The 23,776-nt window shown below is 38.9% G+C and overlaps 3 protein-coding genes across 3 annotated transcripts; 1 reads left to right on the top strand and 2 right to left on the bottom strand.

Annotated features, from left to right (window-relative positions):
* Positions 1 to 5,764: 5,764 nt before the first annotated feature.
* Positions 5,765 to 10,664, bottom strand: mzt1 (mitotic spindle organizing protein 1). The gene is made up of 3 exons (XM_063491436.1): positions 10,397 to 10,664; positions 10,120 to 10,265; positions 5,765 to 6,253 (listed from the first exon to the last, which is right to left on the bottom strand). The coding sequence occupies exons 1-3, from the start codon at positions 10,446 to 10,448 to the stop codon at positions 6,230 to 6,232; spliced, it is 222 nt and encodes a 73-aa protein (XP_063347506.1). The 5' UTR covers positions 10,449 to 10,664; the 3' UTR covers positions 5,765 to 6,229.
* Positions 10,665 to 11,120: 456 nt separating this feature from the next.
* Positions 11,121 to 14,806, top strand: bora (bora aurora kinase A activator). Its single transcript, XM_063492027.1, has 11 exons — positions 11,121 to 11,270; positions 11,367 to 11,473; positions 11,627 to 11,672; positions 11,769 to 11,847; positions 11,976 to 12,020; positions 12,132 to 12,188; positions 12,292 to 12,560; positions 12,996 to 13,158; positions 13,637 to 14,199; positions 14,274 to 14,408; positions 14,717 to 14,806. The coding sequence occupies exons 1-11, from the start codon at positions 11,121 to 11,123 to the stop codon at positions 14,735 to 14,737; spliced, it is 1,635 nt and encodes a 544-aa protein (XP_063348097.1). The 3' UTR covers positions 14,738 to 14,806.
* A 766-nt stretch (positions 14,807 to 15,572) lies between these two features.
* Positions 15,573 to 23,573, bottom strand: dis3 (DIS3 exosome endoribonuclease and 3'-5' exoribonuclease). The gene is made up of 21 exons (XM_063491379.1): positions 23,162 to 23,573; positions 22,153 to 22,310; positions 21,750 to 21,946; positions 21,554 to 21,627; positions 21,204 to 21,371; positions 20,884 to 21,045; positions 20,587 to 20,700; positions 20,297 to 20,434; positions 19,972 to 20,118; positions 19,719 to 19,835; positions 19,530 to 19,631; positions 18,194 to 18,258; positions 18,013 to 18,097; positions 17,751 to 17,878; positions 17,566 to 17,652; positions 17,274 to 17,430; positions 16,787 to 17,001; positions 16,472 to 16,640; positions 16,237 to 16,395; positions 16,017 to 16,139; positions 15,573 to 15,875 (listed from the first exon to the last, which is right to left on the bottom strand). Exons 1-21 carry the CDS (start codon positions 23,378 to 23,380, stop codon positions 15,807 to 15,809), a joined length of 2,853 nt encoding a protein of 950 aa, XP_063347449.1. The 5' UTR covers positions 23,381 to 23,573; the 3' UTR covers positions 15,573 to 15,806.
* Positions 23,574 to 23,776: the final 203 nt, after the last annotated feature.

The raw sequence follows: 23,776 nt of genomic DNA on the forward strand, positions 1-23,776 counted from the left end.
CGACTCTCTTTCTCCATCTGTAGAAAATACACCGATAAAGCCATTAGTGTTGAGGAGAGCTGATTCATGTTGTAAATTCCCACCTTTAAGTGTTTAATAGGTAGTAAAATGTTCGGTTCTAACCTCCCAGGGCAGGGCTTTGCACGTTTTTAGCCATCATCTGATAGGCTTATAGATTTGCTGATATATGATGAACTCAGTCAACTTTGCACAACGGTATAAACAAGGACCTGATGAGTAATATGCCAGCCTAGAGGAAAACCTCGCACCTATAAACTGCACCGCTAGGTTACAGTTTAATTACATTTTTCATTTTACCAGAGAATACCACTGCAGGATGAACTGGTGGGAAGTGACTTTGTCTCGCAACAGGAAGGTCATGGGTTTAATTCATACAGCAGCTATTGTGCTTAAACTCCCCTGAAAAGAAAACAATAAGTAGCCCAATACTCAAGCCACTCAAGTATAAAAACACAGTGTGGCACACACAGGAAAACTAATTCATACTTCACTCTAACGTTAATCAAAGCTTGCTCGCAGATCTTGAGAAGTACAGCATGGTCCTCATTTATTTTGAAGTCTAAATTATCCATTATGAGCACAACACACCTGATTCTCCAACGTAATTATCTTTTTGGGTTATGCGAGCAGCATAGTTTTTAAACTCACTAGAATAAAATGCATGGAAGAAACTACTTAAAAAAATCCCCACATTTTTTAATTGTAAATCTGACAATATCATAGCAGTGAAATGCCAAATCAGTGGTATCCTTAGTCTTTGAAGTGCTTTAAGTTCCTCTTCCTCAGCCTATCTATCTTGACCGCCTGGGAAGATTCTCCCTTCACTGAATATTAGCCTACTGAGTTAATTAATGTTTAATATCTTCTTCAGGACCTCTAATTGCACCAGTAGTATTATAATTTAAGTTTTAACCTCCAACATTTCCCTCACTTTATTTTTATTGTATTATATAATCCTTATTAGTTTGTTTAAATGTTTGTTGTGTTCGGTGGACTTATTGATTATATTAAAGATTTCCTAGGAAATAACAGTCAGATCCCAAGTGAGTTGCCCCCGCCAGAACAATGAGCTTGCCAGAGATTTAAATCCGGTTTAAGATGCTTTTTCCTTGCCGTTTTATTGCCTGAATCAAATACACGCAGCTTCCTTTAAGATCCCAATTCTGGCTGCAGTTTTCTTCTTTTAACAGTTCATATTTATCTTGCCACGCTGCCACCATGAGCCAAAGAGACAAAGATAATGTTCATGTTGTGTCGCTGTTTGAAAGCCAAGCTCTGGTCCTTTCCACATGTCTGTTTTGGCCAGTGAGCAGCAGAAGCATGAGGGAAATGTGTAGGTGGTTAGATCAGCCGATGAAGTGTAAATACCACTCAATCTGTTCTCATTAGAGGAGTAAAAACATACGAATCACTTCGCCTCTATTAAAAATGCCCCAGGGTCCTAGTTAAGTGTGTGTGTGTGTGGTCATATATGTGCTTGTGTGAAAGAGAAGGAGGGGGGGAATGACAGAATGATGTTTTGGCATTTGTGTCTGCAGTGGGGATCTGAAATGCCACCACCATCAATGCTGCTTAATTCTCAGAAACATACACTTAATCTGAACAGACAATCCGTTCCGACAGCCACTGTCATGATTCAAATCAACTTGGAGTGAAGAGTGTGCGTGTGCTCTTGTGAGTGAGAGAGTATGTTATTGTGTTTTGGTATGTCATTAGGTGCCTGTGAGCGTGTGCGTGTGCATGACCAAGATATCACACATCCATTCCACATTCCCCTATGATAATGTGGATTGATTATGGATATGATAATGAGAGGCCGGCGCGGCGTCGCGACCTTCACAAGGTCTAATTGAAACAAGCGTTGGTCCTCCGAAGCACTTATCAAGTCACACAGCACATCATTAATCACGCAGAATACAAGCTGTCACTGTAACACACATGCAAACACACACACACGCGCGTGCACACATTCTCTAAATTTTTCTGTTTTTCTAATATACACACACGCATACTCTCCATCTCCCTACTCCTTTCTCTCCCTCTCTCTTACACACACACAAGCGCACACACAATGCAAGCTGTCACTACAATATGCCTGGCATTGTCTTCTTTTAAGGAGAGTGGACAGCTCGTCCACCCTCCATCTCTATTTTCTACAAGAAAAGTTGAAGAACAAACAAGCTGTTGGAGTTAAACCTTACAAATAAGAAAGAGGAGAGGGAGATTGTTAAAGCAATCCGGCAAACAGAAACAGCTGTTCACTCCAGAAAAACTCTCCTGAAATTGAATTAGCACAAGTTGTTTTACTACCTGCTTTTATTAGAAGACAATTTAACAACCAAATGTGATTCCAATGTCTGATTAAGGCAGCATATGGTGCCTACCTGTTAAACACAAAGTGTTCAGTACCAGCTTAACGCCTCAGTGAGTCACTCGAATAAACTAATAAGCTCAATATCATATTAGTCATTACATAGTCCAACACACAAAATTTCAATCTGATAAAAAGGTGGTTTCATTATCATCACAGGGAAAACACAAGGGAGTTTGCATGCGCTGCCGATACCATCATCAACTTTGTTAATTGTTATTCAATTAACTGCTTTTGTTAATGAAACCAATTAATACTTTAAAACAAGCAGGGAGATATACGATTATTATGCATCTATGCAGAGCACAGCTAATTACAACTGTAAATCAATCATTTCCAAATTAATCATCTTGGAAAATGTCCAAAAACAACAAAGTCACTAAAAGACTTTGGAAGTTTTTTGCTTTTTTTTTTTTAAAACATATTTTGATTGCCATGCTATTATCTTGTCTAATGATTGTTAACGATCCTTTAAAGAGTTTATGATCCAATTTCCTTGCTATGTAATTGAATTGGAACCTAAATAGTATAATCTTAAGGTTTAAAAGTGTGCCCAGTATTTAATCAGCGGTGGAGTATTGGCGAAATCACTAACAAGGTCACAGAACTCCTCTTGGGGCAAATACAGTCAGTGGAGCTTCACCTTGCGAAAGGATGAGGGCCAAACAGGCTCAGACCGTTACAGAAATATTAATCAATCAATCATTTCAATACAGAATACAGACCTCCAGGATATGCTCCACTGCTTAGTAATGACATTTTTTTTAATCAGTGGTAGAAGAACCGTTTTAATTTCTTGCTTAAGTTATCCTTACTTAAGTAGGTACACCAATTACCAGTAAAGGGTCTGCTCTACAAATATTACTTCAAACAATACTGGAGTGCTGCTATTAAGGCTAATTTGCTACTGCACAATCTGTACTGTTATGATCAATAGTTTGTGATAGCTGTGAGATGGAATGGATAAACATTTTTAAAACAATAACCAAACCCACCACCGAGTTAAAAAAAAAAAAAAGAAAAGTAAGTACTGTTGCTTTCTGCTTATGGTCCCATGCCACTTGCTCTAAAACAAGTTGATGCCATTAAAGCAATAGTCTCGAGAGAATCTTTAAAAAATTTAAGTGCCATTATCCTGTACTAGAGACCATAGTGGCCACTGCACAGCAAAAGATAATACTTACTAGCAAAGTGAACTTGAAACCTAAAAATATTCATATACAGAAAAAAGGGGCCAAAATTACTGTGCGTTAAGTGGATTACAGTTGCTTATGCGTTCATGTAACACACATTTTAATGCAATCTATGTGGATATTATGGGTTTTAAACCTAATCCTTGAAATATTGTAGCAGAAGTATAAAGTCGCATATTAAATTACTGGAAAAAAAGTACTTTGAATACTTCTCTATTACTTCCCATCACTGTGTGGATTGTGCAAATGCAAGTATCTTAGTGGTGGTAAAACATTTGTTAGACATAGACAGAATATTTCAAATAGTGAACTTTGTCTCTTCTTTTATAACTCTACAAAAAAAATTCAATTCTTACCACAACCACAAAATCTTAATAACTTGTCAAAAATGATGTTTTCTTTTAAACCACAAATTCTAGCCTTCATGGACAAACAAAGCCACGTCTCTGTAGGGAAAGCCTCACCCCAGCCTATTTATTGCTGAAGGTAATTAGTGACCTGAACACACAGAGATTTTTGACTTTTGTTTAAACTCTGCTTTAAATTAGTCTCTCCACTGTAGTTGTTTTCATACGCCAATATTGTTGTAATTTAGGTTTGGAAAAACATCAACAGACCATCTCTCCCTTTACTCAGGGACCTTCTAATCAGTCCAGTCTAATTATTTTCCTAATATCCACTGCACACACCTGAACTGTAATTGCTGCACATAGATCTTTCACTTTTAAATGAGACTGGCCTCATTTATCAGAAAAAAATAATCCTCGCCCTGGATAATTATCAGACATACAAATATAAACACCTTTAGAAGTTTTGACGTGAGGACCCGCTCGCCTCTTAAGTTGATACAGTCATGTGACCTGACCAGTGCCCTAGTTGAACACCTCTTAGATGTTCATGCATATATGGACGCTAATCTCTGTTAGGACTGTGGGATTTGGGAATATTTTGTTTAACAGAGATCAAAGTAGCTGCTAGGATGAGGAGAAACCTTCAAACACATCAAACAGAGGGCAATACATCCCGAATCCCACGCCCATAGTAGCCAATCAAGCCGTGCATAACTATTTTCCTTTTGTAAAAGAAAAAGATTCCAGGTTTCGGTCTTCCTTCATCAGCATCTCCTGCGGCTCACCCCCCACCGAGACCTGGGGTTGTTTTGGCTTACGGACTATCAAGCAGAGCCACCGTATCGAGTCTGTACGTCTCTCACTCTTGGTTAAACACGGTGTTGGTAAAGAAGAACAGAGAGATACTGTGTTAGGAGATCAAAGCAGCAGTACAGAGATTTAGACTCGGAGGCTGTCAGTCAAGATGGCGAGACAAAGCAGAAGAAGACAGAAATGCTTACACACACACATGCTCTCCTGCTCAATCGCTGGCTTTCTCTGTGGCGTGCCTGTGAGCGGTGAGGTGTTACTGTCAGATGGCTTAGGGGCTACTCATTTGTAGACATCTACAGCACTGCATGAACACCTAAGCTCTCACACATAAGGGGACACAGACAAGCTACTGATAAAAGCCTGTGTGAATAAGAGGTCTCCTCTAGCCTATATATGGCCTGTGGAGGAATGTTCTGTGCTCTCAGCATTTTCTCTCGTCTCGAAGATGAATAGATCTATTTTAAAGACAGGACAAAAACAAAACAATGCTGTGTGCTTGTACGTGATTTAGGAGCTTTATTCCTTGTTGATCAAAGATGTTTTCTTTTTTTGGGGGGGAGGGGCAAGTTTGCAGTATTCTCCAATGATTTTTGAGAATAGAGCGCAGACGTAAAGGAGGAAAGATTTCAGAGCAACAGTGCATCCTGCTGTAAAGAATGACCCTTGTTCAAGTCTTCGTTTTTGAAGTGCGTCCTGCATGGTCTGTTTTTGTATTACACTGTGCAATGTTCCGCCAGTATCTTTTCCTTTTCACCCAGTCTGACAGGAAAAATAATTTCCTTTGTAAAATCCTGCACAAAGATAACCTCCCAATAAAAGGTGAAGGGGTGTAACTATGAATTCACCAGGATGGATTTGGAAAACTGGCTCAACATGAAACAAAAATAAAGAAATAAAATGTGAAAAATGTGATTTTAAAAAGTACCTGATTAAATCACAGAAATGGTGATTCAGTAGGAAAAACTTGGTGGAATAAATTACAACTGTACAAGCTTCCCAACAGCGATAAAGACCTCTGACTGTAATAAGAAAGACAACACCACCTGGTGGCCGCTCACTGTAACACTTTAATTTACACTTCATCTGCTACATGTAAAACAAAAATGGCAAAAGTTGAGAAAAAACAGAAATGCAAAACTAAAACAATTCACAATATATTATAGATCTTAAAAAACAAAAACAAATTAATGATCAGAAATCGAGTCTGCACTCAAATTAAGGCAGAAAGTCAATTATAGCCTGAAGTAACAGGAAACACATGGAGTATGTCTATATTTGAGACAGAATGGTTGAGTATGAGCTCATTTCAGGAGAAGACTACATTAAAAACACAAAAGAGAAGCACATTAGTCACCAATTAGACACACAGTGCCAAAATGGAGACAAATCTGATTGGCTGGCGATCCCATGTATGTACACTTGCAGGTAGGAGGCACAATCCCATTAAAAGGTCCAAAAACTTAAGTGATCTGTTTTTATCTTCAGTTTGTACAGTTCTCGGAAGCCTGAAAGAGAAAATAAATAAAAAGCTAGTTAGTCATCATCATGACTCATATTTTTACCAGTAAAAAGCATATGATATCTTTGCCAAACAAAAAATGAATAGGTGGGAAAAGATGAGGAAAACAAAAGCTACCTCAAAATTAATATCACACATTACCTTTAATATGGTTTTTCAGTCTCTGCGATGAGAACCAAAGAGTTGTTTTGTTCTTTTTATAATTTAGCACAAACAGAAAACTGTAAGCGAAATCAACAAAATTAACAGACCAACCAGAACTAAACCTCTCAGTCTGTACTGTCTGTCATTCTGACATACACTCACACCTTGCTAGAACCGGGATGGACCACCTTTTGCCTTCAGCACCGCAACAACTCTTCATGGCATAGATAGAGATTTCAGTCCATACTAACATCACAGCATCACACAGTTGCTGTGGATTTGTCAGCTGCACACCTGTGATGCTCTACTGGATTGGGATCTGGTAAATCTGGGCGCCATCTGAATACAGTGAAATAACCAGTTTTGGATTATTTGAGCTCTGTTAAATGAAGATAACACACTTTGGTCATTAAAGGGATGGATAAGCTCATCAACAATACTGTCCGGTTTCCACTAAGGGGCCCAAAGAGTGCCAAGAAAACATCCAACCCGATTACACCACCACGAGCGTCCTGAATTCTTGACAAAAGGCAGGGCCTTTGCAAACCGTAGCCTCAGTTTCCTGTTCTTAGCTGACAATAATGCCACTCAGTGTGGTCTTCTGCTGCTGTGGGCAATCTGCTTCAATGTTCAGCACATTGTATGTTCAAAGATGCTCTTCTACATACATTTGTTGCAACAAGTGGTTATTTTTAGTTGCTGTTGCCTTCCTATCAGCTCAAAGCAGTCTGGGGATTCATGGCAGGAAAATCCCAGTAGATCAGCAGTTTCTAAAATACTCTGACCAGCCTGTCTGGCACCAACAACTATCCTGCGCTCAAAGTCAACTAAATCACCTTTCTGATAATTGGTTTCAGCTTCAGCAGGTGGTTTTGACCATCTCTACATGTCTGCCTAAATACATCAAGATGCTCACATGTGATGGGTTAAGATGTTTGCTTTATTGAGGACTTGAGCAGTTGTACCTAATAAAGTGGCCAGTAAGTGTACAGTAGGTCGCTTTTAGATCAATGTTCTTCCCAGCTTCCTACTCATAGTAGGCCTCATGACACTGAAGGACACTTGTAGAATATTTATCATCAATACCAAAGATTTGTTTACTTGTGGGTTTGAGCACTGACCACATTTGCTCTTCATGCTTTCTATATTTGTTCTCCAAACAAGATCTGTGTGTGTGAGAGAAAGATTTTGAGTACTGGATGGTAATTCTAAGAAAGCTGTATGTATCCTTTCATACACAGCTTGAGAGACAGATAGATCTCTCTTTGGAATTGGGGAATTGAAAAAATGCAACATACACAACAAATGCCGAAAATTAAAAATGAGTGAATGGGACAAAATGCTTTTTGCATGTGCTATGACTGTTTAGGGCATTTTCTATTTGTCGAGGCAACTGCATGCAGTAAGACATCTGTTGAAAGATATGAACAGAAAAAAATGTTACAAAGGCTCACTTATAGTAATGACTTTTTAAACAGATTATAGATGCAAGCAGAGCATATCTGAAAGGGGCCAATAGCAGCAGGTTAGGAGAGAACTTTATATATAAACCCCTTCTGTGAATCTGGTACTTCATATCCTGATATGCATTAAATGACCACAGTTCATTTTCTGGATGATATGAGTAAAATAATCTTGGTTGGAAATCTGTGTTTAAGATTTGGTGATACTGGTTCTTATATTTGTGCAAATCTAATATTATGCCCATAATGCTTTAAAAATCAGGTGTTTTGCTTACTTTGTGTTGGGATATCTCAGTAAAACTGGTATGCAAAAAGCGGTTCTGTCACCCTACACCAGGCCACATCTTTATAAACATTCTTAAATTTCAGATGTTATCTATCTTTCACACACACAGCTGCTGCAGGCAGTTCACCTTTCAGCCTATCACACTGCCACTGCTGGTGTTCGCTTTTGTATTGACATCAATTAAACATCTGAATAAGTCCGGAAAGACTCGGTTGGCTGATGTGATGATAAAAAGAACAGGTATTACATATTTGAGGGATTACACAGAACACTTTTCTTAAACATAATGGATTAATTTGCTTAATTACTCCCAGGAGAAAGTTTTCTCCATAAAATGACCTGAAACTCATTGTTTCATATTTATAGAATTTTATCTCATATTATATAACAGTATAAACCTATACAGTCCCACACACAGAAACAAATCCCTATCCTACTGAAGACACACATATGATCTTTGCTCTAGTATTTTTCTTTAGTATTTAGGTATGAACACAAAGTATGTTGGGCTGGGGTCAGCATTCGCTCAGCTTTAACATCACTCTGGGTTCTTGGCTAGATTAGCGTTAGCATGTTGTCTGTGCAGGTGCTTGTAAAGATCTGTAGTTAGGTTAGCAGCAAAATTCAGTTGTTTTTGTCCTGGACACAGTTTGCAATTTACCATCGCACTGGCTTTTAAAACTAAAGTATTGTTTATATCCATGCTGTAGACTGTGTCACTATTTTCCTCCTCCAGCGCCATGAGAACTGATAAGCAAATCTGATAGGCAGGCAGGCTAACAATTCCAAAGAATTTAACTACTTGGACCGATTCCACAGACAAGTGACTGCCACTGTGGGACATACCACTGGTTTATTCACTGAAGTAGGGTTAGATGTGCTTTTAACAGTTTCATGCACATCCCATCTTTAAGATATTAAAAAAAAATGTGAAAATTGTTCAAGTTACACAAAAAAACCTTAAATGTAAAGTATTTTTCTAAACACATAGTTTCAAGCATATTTAACATATTTCAAACAAATGGTCTCGCAGAAATCACCTCTTCCTCGATGTCAAAAAGAGATGATGTTTGACTTTTAGAGGAAATTTTTTTAAAAAATGCACCGAAGCTGTCATAGGTAAGGATGCTAAAACGGTGGACAGGTACTTGAGTGTTCACTTGAATGAAAGACTGGTCTGGAGGATAAACAGTGATGCTATGTACAAGAAGGATAAGAGCAGACCGGACTTTCTAATTAAGCTCAGATTCAGTGAGCAGTGGGAGGCAGCATCAGCGCCAGAGATGCCAGCAGGATCAACAAACTAATCCACAAGTTTGGAACCATCATTGGCTGGAATCTGGAGTCATTTAAGTCAGTGGGGGACAGGAGGTCACTGAACAAACTGCTTACCATTATGGACAACCCACCTAACTCACTCCATTCCAAACTACAGAGGGCTGACTCTGCGTCCATAAAGGAAAGCATTCCTACTTTTCTGTATAAAACTCTACAAGTCTCCTTTATATAACTGGTGAAAAAAGGTGAAACAAGATTAGATGGTAGAGATATTTCTGTATCAAACCTTCTTCCTGTGATTTTCCAGATTTATAGTGTACATGTTCTTTTTAATGCCAGTTGCATTCATAAAGAATGCAAAACTAACGCAGACAGACCTGTGTTCAAATTGGAACCAAAATTAACCTAACCCCATGCATGTCTTTGGACTGTGGGGGAACGGCGAGTACCTGGAGACAATATGCAAAACGTCATACAGAAAGGGTCCAGACTGGATTCATGTTGCACTACCTTTCCTAATAAGAAATCAAGTATAAGCCTGTGGTACATTTAATAATGCTGCAGATTATACCATTTTTATCCTTCTGCCGCTTTAACAATAACTTCCTTATTGGCTCAGTAAATTATCTACATGTATATACAATGTGAGCCGATTAGCTTTTAGGGATGCTGTGTCTGTACCTTGAGGGACTCGGAAGCTTTCCGCAGTTCTTTGATGACTGCAGAAAGGGCTTCTGGGTTGATTCCCTGCTCACACAGTCTCACGCATATGGATAGAGACTCCATATCCAAGCCAGTGTTGAGCAACCTGGAGATCTCCAGCAACACTGTTGGGGGAGGAGGTAAAAACAGACACAGCTATGACATACATGCTAAAACGTACTATATATATTTTAAGATGAATTTACAACTATTACACAAATACACAAAATACTACACGCAGTAATTTCATATTTACCGTCCATCGTCTCCCGTACTGCGTTTAGGTTTGCGTTTGCTGCACTGGCCATAGTGATGGATGACTGTAGCTAGCCAACGCTTGCTAGCAAGTGGCTGACAAATTAAGACTTCGAGACACAACGCAAAAATTCAGCCAGATTTCAGGCGTTTCTTATACATTTAGATTGAATCAGCAAAAACCAGGCTAGCACAGTCACGTAAAGGTCAATATAAGATCCTAGCTAGCTGACAGCGCTCATTGCCGCTACTCGCGAAAGTGTGCTGAAGGAAGTGACGACACGAAATTCTTCATTGGTTACGCGAACTTCCTGCGACGATTCTATTGGCTAGCCTGCCTTGTGGGCGAAATTAAAAAACGTTTGAACTGGTCTCTCTGCTGATTGTTTGCTGCTGGCTTTTCGATGAATATTGCTGTTAGAGTTCCGGCTCATTCACAATTGTAAGTACCAACAGTTGTAAGGCAAACGTTATCTAGTTCTTGCGTAAATGTATAAATAACTTAGGGGTGAAGTGAAATGTGTGAAGCTAAATCCTCTTTTTAAAAGCTGCTTCCTTCGAAGGTTTGTTAACGCTATAGAAACAGAGGAAGTAATGTAGCCAACGCACCAGAGTAGAACAAGACAAAACAAAAAATCGCCTTATCACGAAATAATTTTAGTGTCTTTTTGTGTTTGGATTGTCATTTATCGTCATCCCGACTTGGATATTTCTTGTCAGCTAAAATGGGGGACCATGCTGAGATCCAGATCACTCCAGAGACTCCAGGCAGGCCCTCCATTAGAAACCCCTTTGAAAGTCCAAACGACTATCACCATCTTCGCGAACCGCTGGTGCCAAGTCCATCTGTATTCAAGTCCCTACCTTGTAAAGCTGTAAGTTTTAAATTTACTTCATATCATCTACTCAACTCATTTACTCATGAGTGGATGTAGTCTCTTAATAATTTTAGACTTGTTTAATTTACCCAGACTCCACCTAAGTTTAACTGGTCTATTGATGAAATGGCCAGTCTCCTACCAGTGCACATAGACCCAGAGGAAATTCAGCGGCAATCTTTTTACCTCAGTCATACAAGGTAAGTGATGTAATAAGACTGACACTGTGACAAATGTGAAATTCTTTGAGGAAGATCTGTATTGTTTTATTTTGTGATTTTAATACCTCCTCTATGTATTAAACCTGAGGAGCTTATTAAATACTCTATCAAAGTGAGTGGTCTTTCTTTTAGGACGGATTCGGACATTGAGGAAAAACGTCAGAATGCTATTGAGCAGGTAACCAAATCTCATCTTTTAATGATACAGAATTTAGTGTACCCAAAATTTATAGATTCCCTTTGTACTGATGTCATTATCCTGTCTCCAATAAAGTTTTTCACCAAAGGAATAATTGTCCCTTCTCCCTGGGCGGCACCAGAGACCCGTAAAGTCCCTCAGATTTCTAAGAATAGTAAGTTATCTTATCGTTTATGTTACTTCTTAATTCTTGTAGGTTTTGTATTTGTATTTATTTTGTTTTTATCCATAGATTTCTGTTAAACTCTGGTTTTGTAAATGCTTTTATTTTTAATGTTGAAGGTTCAATGTCTGCAATGATTGCAGAGGAGCCAGAAAAAATTTCAGGTCGGTTACTTTTTTAAAAAAATTTTTTTTTTACCTGTTTTGACTTTTTTTTTCTTTTACCTACTTTTTATATATATATATATATATAACTTTGTGTGTTTTGATCTACAGTTGGATGTCAGACAACCCTTACATTGCCTTTGGCTTTTGATTTGGAGAAAGTTCTAGGTAAACCTTGACTAAACACCAACAGGATCATAGTGAGAAAAAGAAAATCGAACAATCTGCTGTCAAGTCACTGTTTCTGTTTTTTGTTTTTTTGTCCTCACAGGGGAATATTACCGTTATGAAGAAGTGTGTGATCCAGTGCAGGAGAGTCTGAGCAGCTCCTCCTTGCGACGAAAACTATTCCTTGATGGCCAAAATAGTTATAGTGGCTCAGACAGCTCGAGCCCTCCAAGTCCAGAGAGAGGCAATGCCGGTCAGGAAAAGCCATCTCTCAAGAGAGGAGACTGCGTTGAAGGTTCTGAGGGAGAAGCTGTATCGGCTATCTTTTCCTCCCCTTCGGCCTGTGGTGTGTCAGCTCCGACGCCTTCTACGGTGAGTAGAGGAGTGTAGAGATTTCATATACACAACTGCTACCCAATTTAGTTTTAAGCATGAAATTCAAGAGAGAAAATGCATCTGGAGATCATATTTTGCTCAACGAATAATTTTGATAACAGGAAAATGACATTTACACAAAACACACTGTTTTGTTTTTGTTCAGATTTAGTGTGCTGAAGTTGCTTTCAGTTAGTGCAGCCCAGGTCTTTGGAACAAACTGCCCAGTGATCTCAGATCAATTACAACTGTACACACATTCAGAACCTTTTTGTTCACCCAGGCTTACACTAAATAGTTGCTGTTGATTTGTTTTTTGTGTTTTTGCTGCCCTAAAGGATTGTAAACCTACACAGGTTTTTGTCTTCTTTGTCAAGCAGTTTACACGTAATGAAATGTGCTATATAAATAAAATTGCTATTGCTATTTTAGGGTCAGTTCTCTTCGAGTCCCATCCAGCACGGACGCTTCCGGGATTGTAGCCTTGGCAGCATCGACAGTCCTCTCTTCCGTGATAGGTCCTCTCCTGCTGGCCTCATCTCCCCCACAATTTCTCCTATTGTTGCACATGCAGAACGCACACCTGTTGGCTCAGGTACACAGTTGTAACTAGTACACTTTGTAACTAAAATTTTAATATCCAAACAAATCAAAATTGGAGAAATATTGGCTAAGGCTACATCCACACTGACACGGTTTTGTATTTAATATATATATATATATATATATATATATATATATATATATTTTATTATGACAACAGTTTTCATCCAGCTAGTAGTTTTAAATCTTCCTCTATAATACATAATCCTTTGAGTATGGTGGTGATGCCTCCATGTATTTAGTTGGTGATATTATGATAAAATGCAGAATAAGTTGCATTGCAGCAAGAACAACACGTATAATTTGGTCTTTACATTGAATTAACAACTGGTAATTGAGGCAGATGTGTCTTCGTTATTTTTTGAATGGGGTTGTGCTTCAGGAATGTTATGATCCAATAAAGAATATGTGACTGAGAAGACCAAATGTTGGTAAAAAGGCAAGTAATTGTTACTGTGTTCTTTCTTTAGCTGAGAGGAACCAGTCGAGCTGTTTGACCCCACGTGGTGCCCCCCTGGACATAGTCGCTTCCTGCAGTGAGAGTCCATTTGTTGAGGGTTGCTCTCCCATTCGTAGCTGCTCCCCACACCAGCTCCATTGCCACAATGAACCCCAGCGCATTTCTCGACCCAGGCCCAGACCTAGAGGCCGCTGCTGGGCTTCCCCTCCCCTCATCTCACCGATCCTCAACCCTAAGCTCCCAGACAATGAGGTGGCTGAAGAACACCTCCCCTCTGCCACTCGCTCTTCTTTCCCCTCTATGGAATTAGATTCATCATCACCCCTGACACAAGACTCTCACCCCACCAACACTGAGAGGGTTAGCGTGGACCCAATGGAACCTGTGAAAATGGAGGAAGGCAAAGAGACAGAAATTGAACCGAGGCTCGAGTATGAGGAGGACGAAGGTGTGGGGCCTTCCGAGCAGCTGACCAGCTCTCGCATGGTTAATGCATCAGCAACAGAAAACTCTCACATGTTTGTGTCTCTCCTGGCAGAGGGAAGCAGCATACGCTACGATTCTAGCATGCAGGTTCGTAAAAACAGCTTAATCCTGGCAAGGATAAAGTAACAGAATATTTCTGACTGCTTTTTGCACGTGTTCAGGTGGACAGCGGTTATAACACTACCTCAGCAGTCAGTCTTATTGATGGCACCAACAAAGACTGTGACAGCAAAGAATTCTTCAGTTCAAACATGGCAGAAGACGCCTTCCAAGTCACTCGACACACTAAAGTAAAGGTACTGATTTTACACACAATCACAAGAATGTCGATACATGAGTTTGTGCCTTTAGATCTAATTGTTCCTAAAACTATTAGTTATTATCAGCATTAAGTTTTATGATGCTTTTTAAAAAAATATTGCTTCTTTCATCCATTGTTTAGTAAAATTTAAGCAACTCTTCACTAAGAAAAACTTAATATTAGACACTTTAAACAATGACCACATGTTAGTGTAACAGAAAACCCTGAAGTGTGCTCTAGTGTGTACATTGTATATCCTTACTTTCTTTTTCTTTCATTAAAACTAAGTTTCTTCTCTTTCAGGTGTTTTTTCCTCACCACTGAGCCAACTGATAGATGAAAGGGCTGGAAAGGGATTCTTCTTCTAGTGAAAGCATGTGCTTAATATTTTGCAATCAAATACAACAAGGTTTACACTATGTCTAAAGCATTTATGGTAAATATGTTTGGTTAGACTGAATTGTGTTAACTGTTAAATGAGGTATGAATACAACCATGGGGTTTCACAAGTTACCTGACTGGAAGCAGAGTTTCTTTAATCACAGGTTATCAAAGGGAAGTCTAATCCACAGACAGTTGTACTTTTGAAACCAGCATAAAACTATCAAGTCTGCATTCAACTTGCACAACAATAACCTTCCTGAAAGCTGTATTGATCCTAGCACCATTTTTGTTGTTGTTTGGGGGTTTTGTTTTCTTTTAATTTGGTGTTGGATATATCTTGACTTTCAGGCGACATCAGATCTGAGCTGTATTTATGAGTTTTATAAAACTTTTTTTTAATCGTGTTGTTTTGATACTGAGTTGTTTTATATCACAGTCTGATGCACTGAATAATGTCACGAATGAATTAAAAGCTGACTGAGCCATTTCTTCGCTCTGTTTCTAATAGTTAAATTCAGTTTCTGGATTATTGTCACATTAAGTTGCGTTCAAGTTTGTTTTGTTTTTTTGACTGGCTTCAGGACACGTTGTTTTACGGACCTCTGCACAGGGTGTTTATTTGCTAATAATTTAAATCAACCCAAGGAATAAAAGTAAAACAAAACTGTAAACTTCTAATATTTAAATAAACAAATAAATGGTGAAATCTTCCAATATTTTGGCTTATGACTCCATTCAAATCATGTTTGAAAATAATTCTGAGAAGCTTTGTACATCAGAAACAATTAAAATAATTTTAATGACTGTGTCATTAAAATGCCTTTAATATGTAAGATAGCTTACTCTTCCAACAAATGTTTTAAATCATATAAAAGAGCAAAATTTTACTCATTAGAAAAGAGTTGTTTTTTTTAAAGCAAAATAAAACAACTGAACTTTATCAATACATCAAATAGTCCAAACTGGAACATCATGTGGTTTAGGTGAAAACGGAGAGCTCCTTCCTGTGTCAGCGGTCCAGTTTTTGTTTCTTGGCTGGTGTTTCGGTATCTGGGGCTGGAACACTCACACCAGGAATCTAAAATAAAACAAACTTTTATTTCTAGGGAAAAAATGAGCACATTTTCTTATCAGGGTTGACTGAAATCTGTATCTTAATAGTCTTCAATCAAATCTGAATACTTTTAACTGTTAAAAATTCAGTTTTGGTCTTTCTTACCACTGGTTCAATCAAAGCCATGCGGATCTTCTGGTGCTGAATATTGGAGTCATCTAGGCTGATGGTGACCTTCACCTTGTCGAATATGTGGAACTTGTGCTGTTCTACAGACAGAGTGGCACCCTACACATGTGCAAAAAAACAAAAACCATGTTAAACCTTACTGACTTTCTATACATAGCTGACTGCTTTTAAATTTAAAAGAGAAAGGTGTTTATACCTCTTCCTCAAACACAATGTTTGGGGAAACCTTGTCTTTTGAGTCAAAGAACACCGTTCCCTCCAAGCCAAACTTTGGGATGAGTACGATGATTGCGTTCTTCCTCACGAACAGAACGAATCCTTCTTCATTAAGTATTCCTCGGCTCTTGAAGAACAACTGCAGGAAAAAAAGGGGTTTTAATATGAAGCAAAGACAGCCAGTTCACACAGTTCAGATGCTGATATGCGTTTACCTGTGTGTGGAAGGCCACAGAAGCCCGCTGTGCATACTGAGACATTTTGTGTCTGTAGTTGAGGTTATTGCAGAGAGCTGACTGTTTATGCTTGTCCATTAAATCTGGGTAGGTGGTGTCTGCACCTATAGCCACTGCCAGCAGGCGGTGCACAATGATATCAGCGTACCTGAGCACAAAGTAAAAAAAGAATTAGACTGGATGACAAAAGAGTATAGAAACAACTGATCCATAATCAATTGTGAACGTCTCTTTGTTAGAAAAGCCTGACGTACACATATTTTGCCAAGAGGTGTAGAACATCTGTTTTTATACCTCCTGATAGGGGACGTGAAGTGCGTATAAATGGGCGAGGCGAGACCATAATGATGGAAATCGCTGTCCATGCCAGAACAAAAATAGACGGCTTGCATCATGCAGCGAGTGGCCAGGATGCGCAGCAGCGTGTTAAAGTATGGGAATCCATCCACTTTGGCTGCATCAAGCGAGTCAGCCAGTGCCTTTGCTGAATCTGTGTGGACCTCGACCTCCTGATGGGAGTTGGAAACAAAACTGTTGACACCTTAAAATATTTTTCCTATTAAAAACATAACCATATTTACTAGTTTTTCTACTTAATGTACTGCTGTGATTCCCAACTAGAAGCAGAGACTTATGCAGTTGCTTTCCAATGTGAGAGAAACCCACAAAACTATTTAAAATTAAAAATGCTCTTAGTCAGGATCTTGAATTAAAGCTGCTTTCCTGACACAATGTTCTTCTTTCATAGCAAAAATTCACATGACCGTTTTCCTTTACTCACCTTAGACTTTGCAGCTTTGATTAGGATGTCATAGTTAGACGGAGGTGGTGCTGGGTGTTTCCTCAGCAGAGCGCACTCTGGGAATTCATCGTAAATCTTCTGAGCAACTGAAATATTGGCCAGCAACATGAACTCTTCAACCATTGAGTTTGTCTCCCTAATGAACAGGAGATGATTTTATTTACACTCATCAAAAACACAGCATGACTCATACGCTGAAAAATATGAAGACAAAAAGAGGCTTCTGCAGAGAAATGGATTCTGCAGAGTGCTCCTTTTTAAAGTTACCTACATGAGTTCTTTGGTCTGAAGATCAATGGGGTCGTGGGTTTCACTGTCCATGTGAAAACGGACCTCTAAAGAGGACAGTGTCAGTGCCCTAAATGATATCAAAATGAGATTCATGTGAATTACAACAAGTCTAAATATCCAGCTTTTTGCCTTTGTTTTTTACTATTCTTTCACTTTGGTCTTTACCCTTTCTCTATCCTCTGCCTCTTGAGGATTTTGGCCAGTTTGTTCAGACCCCGTAGGCTTTTTGTTATATCATCATTCTTGTTGGTGTCATCAATCCTCATCTGGGCCTCAGCATAGGTCAAAGACGCCTGGACCAAAACAAAGAAAATCATCAATAACAGTAATAATAAACCTTATACAGAAAAAAAAATCTTGCATGTAACACAAAATGGTCAAATTTAAAAAACAAAATGCTAACTATGCATGTGTGTTGGGACGATACCTTGGAGTTAATAACACTTTTTGTGAATCGAGTCTTTAGAATTTCAGCCTTGTGGTTTATTTCCCAGATACACGAAAAGGCGAGTCTGGTGAAAGCGAATAATAGAACCAGAATTAGAGACAAACAATGTAAGTACATTCATTTTATTCATTTAATGGGAAAAGTGTGTTTGTGTCATTACCTGTCCACATTGGACCGCAGAGAACAAAGATTTGAGCTGAGCAGTTCAGGAACCATGTCTATTCTCTGTGAGATACAAAATTAAACACACTGTTAAAAATCAAACATATTCAGAGGATCCCAAATTTCAATATAATACAAATAAAAAGAAATTTGCTCATTTGCTTCTACTATTAGAGCCATTTCTAAGTGAAAGGGCCCTAATAAGCTTGTATCACACAGTTTCCTGCAGTGTTCAGGAAAACGCAGCACAGTGCAGTGCAAGCATGAAGACCGGAGAGCAATCGCACAATCAAACTTTGAAATCAGCACAGTATTACATACATTCGGTGTGACATGCATTTATGTGACCAATAAAAATAGACCAAAAATGCAGAATGACAGGGAGCAGGAGCAACATTCGACTTGGTAAAAAATCATCTGTGCACATGGAACCGATGAATGGAGGTCTGCAGGGATTTGGACTGGATTTTATGGATAAAAAAGGTGATGTATTATGGCATGTTCTGTGAGAAGTTCCAATTGCACTACTAAAGGTTATAAAATACTGACAAAAGCCAGCCCAGTCCCTTTGAGATCAGCACACTAATATTTCTGCCTGAGAAAACTCTGCATCGCATTAGCTGACTTTTGTGACAAAAAAAATTGTGATTGAAGAGGTTAAGGTGATACAGAGAAAGTATATTTCACTTCCACTTCCTCCCAAAGTAAAAGAGGTTAACTTCAAAGTCCTAAATGGATTTACCTGACTAATGAATACATAAGGCAGAAATTTAATTTAGACATGAACGTGTGTATTCTGTGAAAATATTAATATCAGCCTAGCTCACCTGCTTTTCTATTGTGTATCAGCAGAAGCCTTTTGGAATGACGTGTGGAGCTGGGTACAGTCCAGGGGGGTTCAATTACCACATTTAATTATAATTGTAATTGAATTTGGAAATTTGATTTTTCAATTCTGAACATGTATACACCGATGGCTGAATCTATTTAAATTCTTAAGCCACTCACTAAAACCTCTAAATATCAACAAAGCCATTGGCTGTGTCATTTGATGATTTTAAACTACTTTGAGTTGAGCCCACTTTTTTTCTAAGATACAATTCAAGACTTTGTTTTAAGTTTACTGTACTATTTGAGTGTTCTCTTTCTCTTTTCCAGAAAGCACTTAGGATAGATCATGTGAAGACCCCCCCAAAAAATTATGTAGTATAGACAGAGCTGTCATGCTGGCCAGCTCAATACAAATTTTGAGCCGTTTGCTTAAAATAGTTTTCAGCAGAGTGCTTTCCTTTTTCTCAACGAAGGATGCAAACATGCGAGGTGGATTTTCTTACTTTGCCACACAGGTACACTGTGGTGCCACGGTTGGCTGCCTCTTTGTCTAGAGCGTTGCCAGGTCTGATGAAGTGGCTGACATCAGCAATGTGGACGCCCACCTGTTGCCAACAACATAGATAGTACATCAAAAGACTCGCATGTACAGTTTTACAGACACAAGTACTTTTACTAAAATGTATTTGTACCTCGAGGTTTCCATTTTCCAGCTCTCTACAGTGCAGAGCATCGTCTATATCTGTGCATCCTGGAGGGTCCACACTGCAAACTGTCAGAGGCCTCAGGTCCTCCCTTTTCATCATGTCCTGCACCACATACATTTACATTCATTTATACACAATTGTATATCTGCATGCTGTCAAATTATGGGCTGATGGACCAACTGATGACTTAAACAATAATATACCTGTGCTCCATTAATCTTAAGGAAAAAAATGTTACCTCTGGTGTGATGGCCCACGGCATCTTAGGGAGGAAACTGAGCACTGCCTGTGAGAAAGCCTGATGAGGGACATCATGCTCCAGTAGCAGCACCTCCTCTTCTGTGTCCTTCTCCCCTGCACCTCCCAAACTGCGTACAAAATGACCCTAAATAACAAAAATAACAATAATAAAATAGAATGTCTCCATGGACAAATTGGTATTCCTTGAATTTTATATTTTCCTGTAAATGTTGTGCTAAATTTTTATATTAAACTTAACATAGAAATGGTAAGTAGATATGCAGGTTCCAATTATTTGACAGTCTGAAGAGATTCCAACTCACATTTGGATATCTGGAGTCTTTGGGCCAGCCATCAATGGCCACCATGATCCTCTGGCCTGACAGTGTGGATGCCTGCCGTGTTTCAATTCGGATGCGTGGGATACGGCGGTCTGCTGGGGTGAAAAGATGCCGAGTGGACTGAAAGAACAGGAAAAGAATAGGGATTGTCAGTGCTGACAATAAGAGGAAGCACAAAACTATCTGTAACTATTAAGCTGTATTAATTTACGTCAAAGGCGCATATCAATTTTGAGGAATGTTCCATATATTATTGAGCAGCTTTAACGTACCTCTTTGATTTGGGAAACATTCAGCATGCCACAGAATGGCCTCCAGTTCCTTTTTATGATCCCCACCACCTTGCCAGTGGGCTTCCTTGCTGCCTCGGCTGCTGCTGTTTTCAACTGCTCAAACAACAAGGAGATTATTAATAACACTCTAAGACACCTTTATACATTCAAACATCTACACCAATACTTATTTTAAATTATATTCCAACTAAATTATAAGAAATAAAAAAAGCAAACAACTCAACTATAAGTAAATATACAGATTTATCTAATACCATCTTCTTCCATAAAACTTACTTTCCCCTCCTCTTCTTCAGCATCCTCATCATCCTTTGCGGTGCCTTCATCCTGAAGGACAACTGAGGACGGTGCCACCCACTCACTTCGTGGCAAAAGCTGCACAGCAACCACATCCTGGTGCATTGCTCTGTTGAGGTTCTGAAGACCCTGGATGAGAACCTGTGAACGAATAAAAGGACCGTAGAGAGCTTTCAGCATGCTTTCACTTTTTTGAAAATTAGGTTATTTGCACAGCAAATGACAAACTTAGACTGCACGATATGATCAGCAGAACTATATATTCACAGACAGATGTACATGCACACAAACACACACACCTCTGTGCTGTCTTCTCCCTCTCCCTGGACAAACACAGTTGCCTCCAAATAGTTGTCTCTGCTGGCCCTAAAGGTGCCTTGGAGGAAGGAGCCACTTTTAATTCCTGTTTGGATTCTGGACAGGGGAAGGTGCTCTGGAAATAACACTTTACTGCTAGTAATTTCATTCTGATGGAGGAGAGACAAAGAATACCAAAAAAAGAGGTTGGGTTAAAAAGAAAATGAGATATGTAAACAGGAGAAACAGATTCAAGTTCAGGTACAGACACAAGTACTTTTACTAAAATGTATTTGTACCTCGAGGTACAAATACTAAAATTGTTACATTGTATGTAACAATTTTAGCTTACCTTGTCATCACTGGTCAAGGCCAGGCGATCCACAAGCTCAGGGTTTGCTATCAGACTCTTGACATATTCTTCACCTATAAAAAAATTAAAAAAGTATTCTTATGACAAACTGTTAAGCTGATGTCATTTAAAATTAGATTAAATTTAAAAGAACATAGTTAGAAGGTCTTTTCTTGCTGAAAATGTGATACATTACATTTGTACACCAGCAGGCCGTTGTCCTGTGCTTTCTGCTTGTTCCCTTGATCATTGGTGAGGAGGACCACCTTGAGACCGTCTGTGTCAGACTCAAATGTCTTCAGGTGCTGGCTGTACCATTTGACTGCCACACGAATTGCCCGGTCATTTCGGTCATTGGCACTCTCCCCAGGTTCACGTTCAATGAATGTATCTCTGGAAGAGCAGGAATTATAAGGATGAATAAAATAAGGTATCGAGCTTCAAAGTAAAATATGGTTTCATGGCTTTTTAAAGTGATCTGATACCATGAAGAAGAAAAAGATCTTTCTACTTATTACTTTTGTGTGTGTTTATTTTTGACAATACTGTGAAATTAGGATATCATTATGATGTTAAAAATGCCAACAGGGTTTCTCTACCTGTGGTGTTCATTGGTAAAAGTGTAGAAGCGTTTTTCTTTCTCGTGTATAATGTCCTTCAGGCGTTTGTAGACAGGTGCACTGCGGTGGCGCACCTCCTGCAGTACAGTTTGAAGGATAATCACATTGCAAATCACAGGATCTTCCAGTATATCGATCTGCAGGACAAAGTGTACACAAAGTGTTAGGGAATCAGGTGCAATGCTTAAAAGGAATCTCTTTCACCTAAACTGATGTCAGATATCTGTTCCAACTGGTTAATAAGAACTGGCCAAAAAACTCTTTCTGAATATGGTCAGTCTTTTTTCCTGAATAATAGGCAAACAGTCACTACTGATCACTACTGAAAGCTCAAGTCAGTAAAAACAAAAAAACCCAACTTTTATTATATTTGTATTGAATCTGTAATTGTTACTATATCTGCAGATCTCTCTGTTAGGTCACTTTTGAAAAAGATATATAGGTGTGTAAAAAGGAAAATATTGACATTGGCCAGAAAAAGTGTTATTTGTCAATAACATAAGTTTAATGGCCCCAGTTTGTGCTTTTTGTGTCTTCTTCTTCTTCTTCTTGTGACTACTCCCTTTAGGGGCCCCCAAAGCAGATCATCTCACACTATCCTAAAACTGTCTGTTACATCCTTTGCAAGTCTTCCTTAATTCAATCCATTAAACTTCTCTGGCATATTCTCTTTTGTTGCTGCCTAGCAACTCGGTAGCCTCAGCCTCGCCTCTCTAACTTTGTATGCAAACTGCTTAACCTGAACTGTCCTACTGATGTACTCATTTCTAATCCTGTCCATTCTGGTCACTCGCATCTTCTACTATCTACTACCTCGAGCACAGCCATGATTCGTGCTTCTTGTATAGTATACTGTACTTTTAAGGGCATCATCGCAGTACTTGAGTCACAAACTTGTACTATGTGCCTAGGGAAGAGAAGTCAAAGCTTACACGTTTAGAATACCATATTCAATTGTTTGAAGAAATTTGATGTCACTTTTTACTACCTGATGAAGCACCACATTGGTGTCAGGGACCAGATAATGTGGATAGGAGCAGAGACTGCTCTCCATACACGCGTCTTTCTGCAGCACCGTGGACTCCTGTTTGCATTCAGTGCAAACTTCACTCCCGCACCAAATATCATCCCTCAGATAATGCTCACGCACTACCTTCATCACCCCACCCGACCGGGTCTTCTTAACGAAGGTTTTAGACTTCAACATAATGACGATCAAAAACCGAAAACAGATAAAATTCAGTTGTTTTCTGCTACCAACTGATGGTAAGCCTTCAGGTCCCCATGTGTAAACTACCTCTTTGGCCCGACAAAACTTTCCAAAGGTTTTGAGAAAAACGCTGCGTCTAACTTTACGCGTTTTTGATCGTTTATATTCCCATTTATAATCTTCTGCATTTAGAAATCATGTCGAATAAAAAGCATGTTATGTCGAAAAACACAAAAGTATTTTTCAGCATTGTGTAAAATATTATACATGTTAGAAGTTAGTTTTGGCTGGCCATCTAATTGTTTGTTGAAAACAAATTCTTAGAGGAAGCAGTTGAATTATTTGTCGCTGTCATTATTATAGCGACCCTCGTGTTAGGAGGGGGTACTGCAC

This window comes from Pelmatolapia mariae, linkage group LG13 (assembly GCF_036321145.2).
Source record: "Pelmatolapia mariae isolate MD_Pm_ZW linkage group LG13, Pm_UMD_F_2, whole genome shotgun sequence".
Classification (NCBI taxonomy): Eukaryota; Metazoa; Chordata; class Actinopteri; order Cichliformes; family Cichlidae; genus Pelmatolapia; species Pelmatolapia mariae.

What these genes read in the sequence shown, in the direction of transcription:
- bora (XM_063492027.1), top strand. Translation starts at nt 11,121, where the DNA reads ATGGGGGACCATGCTGAGATCCAGATCACTCCAGAGACTCCAGGCAGG. An exon ending in GGAGCCAGAAAAAATTTCAG is followed by an intron (nt 12,021 to 12,131) that starts GTCGGTTACTTT and finishes TTTGATCTACAG; the next exon opens with TTGGATGTCAGACAACCCTT. An exon ending in CTCGACACACTAAAGTAAAG is followed by an intron (nt 14,409 to 14,716) that starts GTACTGATTTTA and finishes CTTCTCTTTCAG; the next exon opens with GTGTTTTTTCCTCACCACTG.
- dis3 (XM_063491379.1), bottom strand. Translation starts at nt 23,380, where the DNA reads ATGTTGAAGTCTAAAACCTTCGTTAAGAAGACCCGGTCGGGTGGGGTG. An exon ending in CTTCAGACCAAAGAACTCAT is followed by an intron (nt 17,431 to 17,565) that starts GTAGGTAACTTT and finishes CCTGTTCATTAG; the next exon opens with GGAGACAAACTCAATGGTTG. An exon ending in TCAAAGCTGCAAAGTCTAAG is followed by an intron (nt 17,002 to 17,273) that starts GTGAGTAAAGGA and finishes AACTCCCATCAG; the next exon opens with GAGGTCGAGGTCCACACAGA.
- mzt1 (XM_063491436.1), bottom strand. Translation starts at nt 10,448, where the DNA reads ATGGCCAGTGCAGCAAACGCAAACCTAAACGCAGTACGGGAGACGATG. An exon ending in AGTACGGGAGACGATGGACG is followed by an intron (nt 10,266 to 10,396) that starts GTAAATATGAAA and finishes CTCCCCCAACAG; the next exon opens with TGTTGCTGGAGATCTCCAGG. An exon ending in AAGCTTCCGAGTCCCTCAAG is followed by an intron (nt 6,254 to 10,119) that starts GTACAGACACAG and finishes TTTCTCTTTCAG; the next exon opens with GCTTCCGAGAACTGTACAAA.